Source organism: Lycium ferocissimum, chromosome 6 (genome assembly GCF_029784015.1).
Source record: "Lycium ferocissimum isolate CSIRO_LF1 chromosome 6, AGI_CSIRO_Lferr_CH_V1, whole genome shotgun sequence".
NCBI classification, from domain to species: domain Eukaryota; kingdom Viridiplantae; phylum Streptophyta; class Magnoliopsida; order Solanales; family Solanaceae; genus Lycium; species Lycium ferocissimum.
This window is the reverse complement of record NC_081347.1, coordinates 60,190,104-60,203,488: the sequence shown is the minus strand read 5'-3', so window position 1 is coordinate 60,203,488 and position 13,385 is coordinate 60,190,104. Positions and strand designations below refer to the sequence as shown.

Sequence of the window (13,385 nt, the reverse complement as noted above, 5' to 3'; positions counted from 1 at the left end):
ATGGGCCATTTGATTATGAGCTTGACACGTGTCCCTCCGTTAAAATTAAGGGCAAATTCGTGCAAAACTTTAATGAAAATCGTATATCTGAACCGAAAGTATAACGGTAGAGGTATATATGGACCCAAAGTATAACGAAGGGTATATTTAAACCTTTTCTGATAGTACAGGGGTATATTTGACCCTTTTCCGTTTTCTTATTAGTCAGTACAAAAAAGAATGACCCATTTCTATATTTGGAAACAATTTATCTTTATGCAATTACTTATAGCCACACAAAATATATGTGACTCATTTAACACCATAAGTTTAAAAGTCTTCTCTTCTTCTATGTTTAGGTCTAATGTCTTAATCCGATGATTTTGGTAAAAGTTGGGTTTTTAGTAACTAATTGCTAACTATTGCTTTGGTTGTGAATTTATGATAAAAGAAACTAAGGTTGTGTCCCCTTTAGATAGAGTGTATGATCATGGGTATTGATCTTGATATACTTCTAATGGATCATTATATGAATGCACTTAATCTCTATATGAATCTCTACTATTTCCCAATAAATAAAGATTATTTATTTCTATGATTTTCCCAAATATAAGAAAGTAACTATGAAGAACGATTAATCATGCCAAGTAAATTCTTCTTATTCCTAAGTGAATTTATTAAACAAAGTTTAAAGCTTTGAGTTCTTGTTATTTATTCTTACCAACCCTAATTATTTTCCCAAATAAATCAAGGTTTATGGCTTTAATCAATGTTTGCAACCATTAATTATGAATGAAGAATGAAGAATAAACAAACCCTAATAATCCATTATTTGTATATCAATCACAAACCCAATCACAAAACACCCATCAATTGGGTTCACAACCCTAGTAAGGGAATTAGCTACTCATAGAAGGAGAAGAACAATAAGAAGTAATAGAAATCATAATGCTTACAATTGATTGCTTGGAATTGAAGAGAATTTAATTGCAATTGTTTGTAATCTCCAAAAGACTTCAAAACTATGAATAGCTAATACTAAGGAAAATAAAACTGAGTTCTGTATTGAATACGAAACCTATAACAGGTATTTATAAGACCCTAAATCGTAAGAAGTGAAAAGACACAATTGCCCGTCGGGTTCGGTCTACGATCCATTATACGGTCCGTAAAACAGTTATACGGACCGTCAAATTGCTTTCTTCCATCCGTCAAAAATTCTTCAGCATCTTTTACGATCCATTTTGACGGACCGTCAAATATTCTACGGTCCGTATAAATGTTCCGCAGGAATGGCTCGTCGATCTCTGCTCACTGTGACCGTTATACGGTTCATTTGACGGTCCGCATAAAGTTCTGCGGCCCGTCTAGTGCCTCCGTCAACCGCCTCTTCGTTGACTTTGTTATTTTCTCCACTTCTTCAACTTTTGCCATCAAACCACTTAATACCTGAAATCCAATAAAAAGCACGTAAAATCACATAGACTTGCTTAAAAACAAGTAAAACTTATAGCCGAAAAGCATCGATTGTGGCGTAAAATCATGCCACATCAACACCCCCAACTTAAAGTATTTGCTTGTCCTCAAGCAAGCCATACAAAACAACGACTCAATCTAACACCTAGATATCATAGAATAACAATGTCTACATTGGTTTTGACTCTGAACTACCGGCATGCATGTTTTTCTTCCAAGGACCACCCCAATTTTCTATTTTAAAGCAATATACACAACTCAAGAACGCTATGACTAACAATGAAGCTTCAATGCATGACATTACATTATCGAACATATTATGATGCAACCAAACGCTACTTTAGGCGGTCACTTTATTTTGCTCACTTCTCATCCTTATGCCCTCACATAGACCAAAGAATGTCCCAACACACATATATACAACAAGAATGGGACGAAGACGAACGAGAAAAGAAAACACTCACACTCACAAAGAAATTCATATCTACACATGCAAATACCATAGGCTTGCCCTTATTTTCTATGTTTTCATCCTAGGCTTGTTCGGTTGTGATCACATTAGGACTTGTTTTGGCTTGTAATGTAGGCTTAGGGACGGGTAGGATACTTTTTGGATATTAGTGACTTCCCCCTCCTTGAACACTACAACATCTCTTCACCTTGATTCACCTCTTTTCTTTCCAACCCTTTTATTTTCTTTCAAGTTTTCGACCTCGATGTGGTTTTATTCCTATCCAACTTGCAAATCTTTTTGTGTTACAATTTTCTGACTTTTTCCTTTATATTTTCATTCTCTTTTTTTTTTTTAATTTTTAATTTTTAATTTTTTATATGGAACTACCACATCGAATTCTTACTAGCAAACTCCACCACCCCCAACTTATGTTTTTTTTTTTCTCATCTACTCCACATTTAACTCACCCCCAACTTAGGCATTTTGCCTCATCTATCTAGTAGCATCAAGGAGGGACGGGTGCGAAGATGGATTAATTGTACAAAGGGTAAGGTTTCATAATTGGCTAGCCAAGAAAAAGGTCAAAAGGCTCAAAAAGGGAACTAGGGATATTTTCACTTTTTTGGTGAGGCTTATTTAGGCAAAGTGACTATTTATACAAAGAAAGCCTAAGATCATCTCACAACCAAACTAACTTTCGGATTTCAAACACGACCAACCGGGCAAGTTCTAGATTATACATGCATAAACAGAACCAAACTAACAACTCACACACACATTGGCATAAGGACAATTATTTTTACAATTGTGACCTCCTAAGTAGTCATTTATCACACAATACCCCAATAATCATAATGTAATATAAAGAATCAATCATGTCACCAATAACTGTTCTAAGTATGCATTTTTCAAATTTTCGAGGGGTCCAAAATTTCCACAAATGATAACAACATGCCATCGATTCTGAGAGTAACACCAAATAAGTCAAAACTACTCTATTCAACCTAAGCAACATCCTAAACATGCCAGTTTCAACAAAATGATGCCCCTCAGGAAAAGAACTCTGGCAAAGAAAAGCCGAGGGGGTCCTAAACACATATATACAATATTCACAATAAATAAACACATAGCCCACCCCCAACTAAAGAGCATGCATTGTCCCCAAGGCATGAAAATAAGCAAAACAAAGGGATAGGGCTACCTGAAACGCTCTAGGCGTCCTGCACGTCCTGAGGTATCATCACCTCAGTAGTGGTATCCAGTGCCTGCCCTGCCGCTGGAACGATGGTACCAACAGCTGGCTCTATCGGACTCTAAGAGCGCGGTTCCTCCCCAGGACCCGTGGTACTAGCCTCTGCCGGTATCACAACACTAGGCACTGTCATCTCAACAGGAGGGGCATGGCTGGATGACGCCCCCGTAAAATGGGTCTCCTCAAGAGAGCGTCGCTGAACCTTTCGAAACTGCTCGTCCTCCTCACTGTCCTCCTCCTCATCATCATTCTCGCCTTCTTCCCTAGGCCTTTTGCTAGTAGCCCGAGGTGGGGAATCATCTCCCAGCAAATTAACAACAGGCAACAGAGAGGCTAAGTCTAACGTCTGTGCTTGTGGCGGGGTTGCAGACGCAAGTCCCTCTTTAACCTTCAATGCTAGCACATCTGTCTTCAATTGCATCAACTCTGTTTGCATTGTCCCCAGATCGACTGTAGGGCTTACCTTCTCAAGCTCCAGAATCCGCCGCTCAAGTCCATCAATCCGAGAATGGATGAGTTTATGGGAATCCTCCCACTTCTTCCTTGCGGGCTCCAAGGCTGCTGCCACCCGTTTATCTATATAACCCTGCAGCTGTCCCATCAAGTTAGCAACCTGGCGGTCTGCCCTGTCTGCTTTCACAAACGCATCATGGAAATTTTGAGCATTAAACTGTATCATAACACCACCAGGCAAGGCTGTAGAAGCTGAGGCCACATGGCTGCTCTGAGAGGTAGGAGTGCTGTGAACAGCTGGAGCAGCCTGGGAAGAGGGCCCTGCAGATGTACCCGGGGTGCCTGAAATGGACTGAGCTGATGTGTCTGTGGCAGTCGGCCCTTCCTGCGATGTTTCGGGAGCTGCTAGCTCATGTACCTGGGATGCTGGAGCAGGCAGCCCAGCTGTGAGCTCTCTAGGCACATCTGGAGTAGGATGAATGTCCCCATCTCTGCTCTTCCAGAGATCATACACACTCTTGGCTAGTAACCGATGATCTCGGTGTGCATAATGATCTAGATTTTCCCGTAAGCATAACGCTGTAATGAGGCAGGGATATGCGAGGGACAACTCCTTGGTCATTGCTCTCTGATGAATTTGTTGAACCACCAACTCCCCCACATTGATGTTGTACCTTGACATGATGGCAGCTACTAGTATGGCCCGCTCAACCGGCAACGTGTTATCTGACTGACTGGGGAACAGCCTATGGATCAACACGCTCCACCAAAATTTTCCTTCCACTGACAAATCCGCTTTCTTTACCGGTACCGAAGTGTTTTTACTCCACTCAGGGGAACCCCTTGCTATCACCGAAGCAACCCATGGTAACTCAGCCAGTTTGTCGTTCCGATCACCACCCAACCTGTATTTAAGCTCATCTGTGTTTGGCGGTGGTACATAATCGGGGCCAAAGTAGAAACGATTGATTGTCTCGGTAGAGATATTAATTCGCCGGCCTCGGACTGTCACTTCTGTCAACGGGGGTGGCTTCTTCTTCTTAAGCTGAACTGGCTTGAAAGTATTTTTCACTTCCGCCGCATAATTAGCATAGAATTCCCGCACTAGAGATGAGATGTACTCCCCTGGAGGGTGGCTAATGAAGTTCCACTGATGGTGGTCAAGAGTAGCAAGAATACGTGGAAAACCCTCCAGTCTGTCTAGGCTAATTCGTTTCTCCTCATGGATGCTTTTCTTCGGACCACCCCCCTCTTTCTCTTCAAGCCCCTGATCGTATATTTCTTTGGAGCCCTGCACAGAAAATCTAACACTGTGCTCAGATCTTTCCTTCATTCGGATTTCCTGCAGCCTGGCAGCTTCCACTTCATCTTCCGAGCTGCTAGAGGATGTAGAAGTGCCCCTCTCTTCAGACTGGGAGGACACTTGTACCTGAGTAGCACCCCTAGCTCTGGTGACTCGTGCTGCCAGTGGCTCATCATCCCCTGCACTAGTTGCTCCTTGGTCGGGCTCATCACGGAGCCCCCGGCGACTTTGAGCTCTGTCCCTGCCTCTACCTCGTGAAGTAGTCGGAGCACCTCCTCGAACCTTGGGAGGCATACCTGTGGAAAGCATGTCAGTATCACCTTCAACTTATGCACAAATATATATATATTTTTTTATTTTTAAAAACCACTTAACGATGGTGTTTGACGATCCGTAGAATTTCCTACGGTCCGTCAAACCTACCGTCAAATGGTATCAGAGAGTGGGTTTTGGTTGGACCATTTGACGATGAAGTTTGACGCTCCGTAGAATTTTCTACGGTCCGTCAAACCTACCGTCAAATGGTATCAGTGAGTGGGTTTTGGTTGGACCATTTGACGATGAAGTTTGACGCTCCGCAGAATTTTCTGCGGTCCGTCAAACCTACCGTCAAATGGTCACAGTGCATTATACTTGAACTTAAAATTTTGACGACACATTTTGACGGACCGTCAAAATTTCTACGGTCCGTCAAACCTGTTATCAAATTCTCCTACTCAGTTCATGTCGTTCATTGTTACACTCGACTCTTCAATTCACACACAAGGTTATACATCACCACATATTTGTAGAACTCATATAAAGCTGGGGTTACTCAGACTTCACCCTTTTCTTTATCAATTTTGATCTAGGCATTTCATCGAACAGTTGGCGGGCATAACATTGATTGAATCCAAAAGCTTGAACACAATCATTGGAATGCCCTCCAACCCATCATACCATCACTTATGAGTTCATCAATATCCAATCTTATGCACAAACCCCACCCCCAACATATATTATGAATTATGGAATACACTGCCCAGTGATGATCACAGGAACATAGAATCACATACCTGTTTGGTTGTTGGAGTGGGTAGTATAGCACAACAATCACAAATCTCTCTACGGGGACCTTGGTCTCTCGAGGAACAACCAGCACCCAATTTTTTTTTTTTTTTTTTTTTTTTTTTTTTTGATTATCTACTTTTTTTTTTCTAAGACGGTTGGGATTTGGTGGGAAAGGGAAAGAGAGGGTTTTAAATGGAGAGGGATAGTGAGGATACGTGGGGCGTAAATTTAGGGAGTGGGTGGGAGGCGTTGTGAGGATTTATGGTTTAGTGGGAGAGGGAAAACGTATTTGAGTGGGAAAGGGAAAGGTTATGATTTAAAATCCCAACCGCCTTTTACGTCTTATACTACTCTTTGAACAAGTAAAAACTAAAAACTACCGCAGAAATTTTTTACGGGCCGTATATATTTCTACGGCCCTTTCTACGGTTCAAACACTTACCTGGGACAACGAACTGGCAACCTTCACACTGTGATACTTTTACGCTTAGTTTGACGGACCGTTGAAATTTATACGGTCGTCAAATGTTGGCGTAAACGCGTCACAGTGAACAGATTTTTCCTGTACCATTAAACGTTCCATTATGCGGTCCGTCAAAATTTTGACGGTCCGTCTAATGTACCGTCTAACAGTAACAATGAGTACTATTTGCTGACTTAATTCTGCGCTTCCTTTTACGGACCGTATAAATTTGACGGACCGTAAAATCTGGCGTAGAATTTCCATCGGCGTTTTTTGCACTTTTTCCTCCAACTTGTTCATATCCTGCACCACAACAAACATTACCCTATATGCTGCAAACAAAAACAGAACGAAAAATAAACATTACACTTGGGTTGCCTCCCAAGAAGCGCTTGATTTAACGTCGCGGCACGACGGTGGTAACCATTCACTCCTTATCTGCGTACACCAGATCATTGTTCGTTCCGAGGTGCTTCAACCGGTATCGATCAACAATCCTATCCTCCGAAACCATCCCGTGATAGTGCTTCAATCTCTGCCCATTCACCTTAAATGTCCGAGTTCCATCTCCGGACTTTAACTCAATCGCTCCATGGGGTGAAACACCTACCACCTCAAACGGACCAGACCACCTTGATTTAAGCTTACCAGGTAGCAACTTCAACCGAGAGTTAAACAGCAATACAGGATCACCCTTGTAGAACTCTCGCTTCAAGATCTTCTTGTCATGGTATTGCTTCATCCTTTCTTTATATAGTGCTGCACTCTCATATGCCTGGTACCGAAACTCATCCATCTCATTTAGTTGAAACAACCCGAGCTTGGTTGCTTCCTCCCAATCCATATTCAACTTTCTTCAAAGCCCACATAGCCTTGTGCTCAAGTTCAACCGGCAAGTGACAAGCTTTTCCGAACACAAGCTTGAAGGGTGAAGTCCCAATCGGAGTCTTGAAAGCGTCGGTATGCCCATAGAGCATCATCGAGCTTGCGGGCCCAATCGTTCTATTTGCATTGACCGTTTTTGCTAGAATACTCTTGATCTCCCTATTGGACACTTCAACTTGCCCACTTGTCTGAGGATGATAAGGTGTTGCCACCCTATGTTTTACACCATATTTCTCCATCAATCCCGCGAAAGCTCTATTGCAAAAGTGGGATCCACCATCGCTGATTATAGCTCTCGGAGTACCAAAGCGAGTAAATATGTTCTTCTTGAGGAACCCCATGACACTCTTGGCCTCGTTATTAGGTAAAGCCACTGCTTCTACCCATTTTGACACATAATCCACAAAGCAACCAAAATGTATTTCATGCCACCCGAACTCACAAAGGGTCCCATAAAGTCAATCCCCCGACATCGAACACTTCTACCTCCATAACAAAATTCATAGGCATCTCTTGCCTTCTGCCTATATTCCCTTGCCTCTGACATTGATCACAAGACCGCACCAATAAATTAGCATCATGAAAAATGGTCGGCCAGTAATAACCGCATTCAAGTACCTTAGCTGCAGTCCGATTACCACTATGATGACCCCCAACAGGAGAGTCATGGCACGCCTTTAGAATCGCCATCACTTCACTTTTCGGAACACAGCGCCGAATGATGTTGTCAGCGCATGTTCGGAACAAATAAGGCTCGTCCCAGTAGTACTGTCGAGCATCCCGCAAGAATTTCTTCTTTTGGTAGGCTTTGATATCTTCTGGAACTATACCTGTTACCAAATAATTTGCAATGTCAGCATACCACGGTGCCACCTCCATTTGCACAGCCAACACCCTCTCATCCGGAAAAGCATCATCTATGTCAAGCTCATCAGAAGGTCTCCCAGCCTCTTCAAGTCGAGAGAGATGGTCAGCAACCTGGTTTTCAGTGCCCTTGCGGTCCTTCACCTCAAAGTCAAACTCTTGCAAAGAATAGCACCCATCTGATCGATCGCGGCTTTGCTTCCTTCTTTGCCATGAGGTATCTCAAGGCTGCATGATCAGTGTAAACCACGACTTTGGACCCCAACAAGTAGGCCCGAAATTTCTCAAAAGCAAACACAATGGCAAGCAACTCTTGCTCCGTCACTGTGTAATTCATCTGGGCAGCATTCAGTGTTCTGCTTGCATAATAGATCGGGTGCATAATTTTATTGTGCCTCTGCCCAAGCACAACACCTATTGCAAAACCACTAGCATCACACATCAGTTCAAATGGCAAGGACCAGTCAGGAGCAACAATAATAGGAGCAGTAGTAAGACGCTCTTTCAACTCATCAAACGCCTTTCGGCACTTATCATCAAACGCAAACTTCGCCTCTTTCAAGAAGCTTGCACATTGGGTTGGCAATCTTGGAGAAATCTTTGATGAAGCGCCTGTAGAACCCAGCATGTCCCAAGAAACTTCGGACACCTTTGACTGAGATAGGTGGTGGAAGTTTTGCAATCACATCAATTTTCGCTTGATCGACCTCAATTCCCTTTTCAGAGATTTTGTGACCAAGGACGATCCCTTCCTTCACCATAAAATGGCACTTCTCCCAATTTAGAACGAGATTTGTCTCCTCACATCTTTTCAGCACTTGACCCAGATGGCCAAGACAATCTTCAAACGAATCCCCCACTACAGAGAAGTCATCCATGAACACCTCCAAGTAATCCTCTACCATGTCAGAGAAGATTGACATCATGCACCTCTGAAAAGTGGCTGGTGCATTACACAACCCAAAAGGCATCCGGCTAAATGCAAACGTCCCATAAGGACATGTAAAAGTAGTCTTCTCCTGATCTTCCAAAGCAATGTTGATCTGATTGTAGCCCGAATAACCATCAAGGAAGCAATAGTAGGAACGCCCTGCTAGCCTATCAAGCATTTGATCAATAAAAGGCATGGGGAAATGGTCCTTGCATGTGGCTGTGTTGAGCTTGCGATAGTCCATGCAAACTCTCCATCCGGTTACGGTTCTAGTTGGGATCAACTCATTCTTTGCATTTGGCACCACAGTGATGCTGCCCTTCTTAGGAACACATTGGATCGGGCTCACCCATTTACTATCAGCAATTGGGTAAACCACTCCCGCATCCAGCCATTTGATGATCTCTTTCTTGACTACCTCTTGCATGTTCTCGTTCAGTCGCCTCTGATGCTCTACACTCGGTTTGCTATCTTCCTCCAACTGGATTTTGTGCTCACAGATCCCATATGGAATACCTCGAATGTCTGCTATGGTCCAACTAATAGCACGCCTATACTCCCTCAACACCTCCAAAAGCCGTAAAACCGCTCCTCGGTCGCAGGGCCGAACACAATCACTGGCAATGTATTGTCCGGACCAAGGAACTCATACTTCAGATGTGATGGGAAGGCGTTTAAGCTCCAATTTAGGTGGCTCAATGATCGAAGGCTTTGCTGGAGGAGTTGTTCTATTTTCCTGATCAAGATTAAGCTACTTTGGGTGGTAAGAATATGATCCCATCCCAACAAGTGAATTTACCGTCGCCGCATAACCCTCCATGTCTTCAGCATCAAAATTGACAAGAATAGCAGCAAGAGTTTCTCCCAACTTTCTTCTTCCATTTTGAACTCCACTGCTTCATCAATAACATCAACCGAATCAATTACCGAAATGCTCTCGTAAGCACTTGGTAACTTCATCCCTTTGCTAGCTTGAAAAGTCACTTCTTCATCGTTGACTCGGAACTTGATTTCATTTTTCTCCGAATCCATCAGAGCTCTCCCTGTAGCAAGGAAAGGTCTCCCTAGAATAATAGGAATGTCCCGATCAACAGCACAGTCAAGAATCACAAAATCAGCGGGCAACATAAAATCACCAACCCGCACAAGTACATCATCAACCACCCCAATAAGTCTTTTGATAGACCTATCAGCCATTTGTAACCTCATAGTAGTCGGCCTTGGCATCCCCAAACCTGATTGTTTGTATATAGCAAGGGGCATCAAATTAATACTCGCCCCATTATCACACAAAGCGCGAGCAAAATCATGGTGCCCAACAACAAGGAATGGTGAACGCCCCAGATATTTTTTTCTCGAACAGTAGTAGTTGAGATGATGGAACTCACAGTGTGAGTCAAACTTACGGTTTCATGTTGAACCGTTTTCTTCTTGGTCAGCAAGTCCTTCAAATATTTAGCAAAATCGGGCATCTCCTTGACAACTTCCAAGAAGGGGAAATTTAGAGATAACTGCTTCAACTGATCATAAAACTTCTCGAACTTAGCATCTTCCTTCTTCTTTACCAACCTCTGAGGAAAGGGAGGTTTAGATTTGAAAAGCTGCGTCAAAGGGCGGAGAGCCCCTTTTACAGTCTGCTTGCCCGTGTTATCAGCTTCCTTTACAATCTCTGGAATATCAGCAACCTTCTTGTCAGTAAGATTCTCATCAACAATATTGGGTGCTTCGACCGCACACCTCATCCTCTTCATCTATTGTCTCAAGATCAATCACCTTCTTATCAGCCCCTTGGAGTATTTTACCACTCCTAGTAGTGATGGCAAACACACGGTCTACACCGCCTCCCCCATTCTTTGGATTTGGAATAGTGTCACTCGGAAGTCCTCCCTTTTTAGGAGGGTGTTGCTCTCTAGAAATATCCCTCATCTGTGACTCGAGCTTTTGAATAGCCGCTGTATGGGAACCCACTGTCTCTGTCAGCCCAGATAAAGTCCTCTCAGACTTAGACTGATTTGCTAGAATCTTCTCAAGCATTGATTCAACCTTCGAACTACCTTGCTCTGTTGACTGCCCTTTCGGTGGTATATAAGGATTGGAACTCTTGTTCCCAAAATTGTTACTGTTGTTGTAGCTCCCTTGGTTCGCACCACCATAATTATTGTTGTAGTTCCCAGAGTTGTTATAAGCACCTTGACCTTGCTGAGGTCTCCATTGATTCAGACTCTGATAACCACCTTAGTAGTTCTGTCTTTGGTAACCAACCCCCTTGAGAGTTATTAACATAATTAGCATCTTCAACCTGCATAGGGGGCCCATCATGGAATGGACCATCTTGAGTATGGTACATCCCTTTTGGTAAAACTGTATCATCCTCACAAACATTTACCTTCTTGATCTGGGATTCATCAAACTTCTTCGTCAGCAAGGAAATATTTGTTGCAAGTTCTGCCAATGTTTCTTTCGGGTATCTTGATTCTCCTTCACTATATTTTGGATCATAGCACTACCAAACGGTACCACATCAGCATTGTTTGAGTGCCAAGCCTGATTATGAGTCGTCAGCTTGTTAAGTATGGTGGTCACCCGTCGATAAGATTTGTTCATGAAACAACCATCAGCTGCATTGTTCGCAACTGATCGCGTCACTGGATCTAACCCTCGGTAGAACTTCTCCATTAATATGTTATCCGAAAACCATGATTTGGGCTCTTTTCGCAAATAATCCTTGAATCTCTCCCATGCTTCATATAATTGTTCCCCCGGTCGCTGCTTAAATTCATAGATCTTGTCATGAATTTCAGCCTTCTTGCTAGGGGGGTACCATTTTGTGAGAAAAGCAGCCACCATCTCTGCCCATGAAGTAATCGAATTTCGGGGCAGCTTCTCAAACCATGTTCTTGCCTCTCCAGCTAAGGAATATTTGAATAACCTCAACCGAATAGCATCTTGTGGAACGTTGTTCGGATGTGATTAGCACACACATCCACAAAATTCGCAAATGACGTTGAGGGTCATTCTCGGTAGAGTTCCGAAAGTATCCCTCAAGCTTCAACAACTGGTATAGAGAGGAATCAATTTTCACAATCGCAGCTCCAACTCGAGGCTGAACAATAGCAGATGCATAATCCTCTTCTGGAACAAGCTCAGCGAAAACATTCTCATCATCTGAATCATTCGCCTGATTGTTCAACCGATTCCCCTGGTTACCACAAAGACGTTGATTTTGCTGATTCTGATTCATGTTCACCTGGTTCACACAGAGTAGCAAACAAGGAGTGATGGAATAAGCAAAAGACTTCAATAAAGCAAACACTATTTAGTAATTTCAAAACTGTATTCCCCGGCAACGGCGCCAAAATTTGATATGCTCAAATTACACCTATTAATGGTATAACGCGGACGTTGTCAAATATAGTAACCCAACAAGGTTGGGGTCGAATCCCACAGGAAATATGGTGTGAAAAGGTTACTAAAATCGTAGAATGCTATGTTTAGGTCTAATGTCTTAATCCGATGATTTTGGTAAAAGTTGGGTTTTTAGTAACTAATTGCTAACTATTGCTTTGGTTGTGAATTTATGGTAAAAGAAACTAAGGTTGTGTCCCCTTTAGATAGAGTGTATGATCATGGGTATTGATCTTGATATACTTCTAATGGATCATTATATGAATGCACTTAATCTCTATATGAATCTCTACTATTTCCCAATAAATAAAGATTATTTCTTTCTATGATTTTCCCAAATATAAGAAAGTAACTATGAAGAACGATTAATCATGCCAAGTAAATTCTTCTTATTCCTAAGTGAATTTATTAAACAAAGTTTAAAGCTTTGAGTTCTTGTTGTTTATTCTTACCAACCCTAATTATTTTCCCAAATAAATCAAGGTTTATGGCTTTAATCAATGTTTGCAACCATTAATTATGAATGAAGAATGAAGAATAAACAAACCCTAATAATCCATTATTTGTATATCAATCACAAACCCAATCACAAAACACCCATCAATTGGGTTCACAACCCTAGTAAGGGAAATTAGCTACTCATAGAAGGAGAAGAACAATAAGAAGTAATAGAAATCATAATGCTTACAATTGATTGCTTGGAATTGAAGAGAATTTAATTGCAATTGTTTGTAATCTCCAAAAGACTTCAAAACTATGAATAGCTAATACTAAGGAAAATAAAACTGAGTTCTGTGTTGAATACGAAACCTATAACAGGTATTTATAAGACCCTAAATCGTAAGAAGTGAAAAGACGCAATTGCCCGTC

General features: G+C 42.1%; 1 protein-coding gene and 1 non-coding gene across 2 annotated transcripts; one reads left to right on the top strand and one right to left on the bottom strand.

Annotated features, from left to right (window-relative positions):
• Window positions 1-6,857: 6,857 nt before the first annotated feature.
• Window positions 6,858-7,274, bottom strand: LOC132061452 (uncharacterized). The gene has a single exon (XM_059454270.1). It carries the CDS (start codon window positions 7,272-7,274, stop codon window positions 6,858-6,860), a length of 417 nt encoding a protein of 138 aa, XP_059310253.1.
• Window positions 7,275-11,801: 4,527 nt separating this feature from the next.
• Window positions 11,802-11,908, top strand: LOC132061687 (small nucleolar RNA R71). The gene has a single exon (XR_009416110.1). It is a non-coding gene; the product is annotated as a small nucleolar RNA R71 (small nucleolar RNA).
• The last annotated feature ends 1,477 nt before the right edge of the window (window positions 11,909-13,385 follow it).

Bases quoted from the DNA above. Each gene is read 5' to 3' on its own strand.
- LOC132061452 (XM_059454270.1), bottom strand. From the start codon at position 7,274: ATGGATTGGGAGGAAGCAACCAAGCTCGGGTTGTTTCAACTAAATGAG.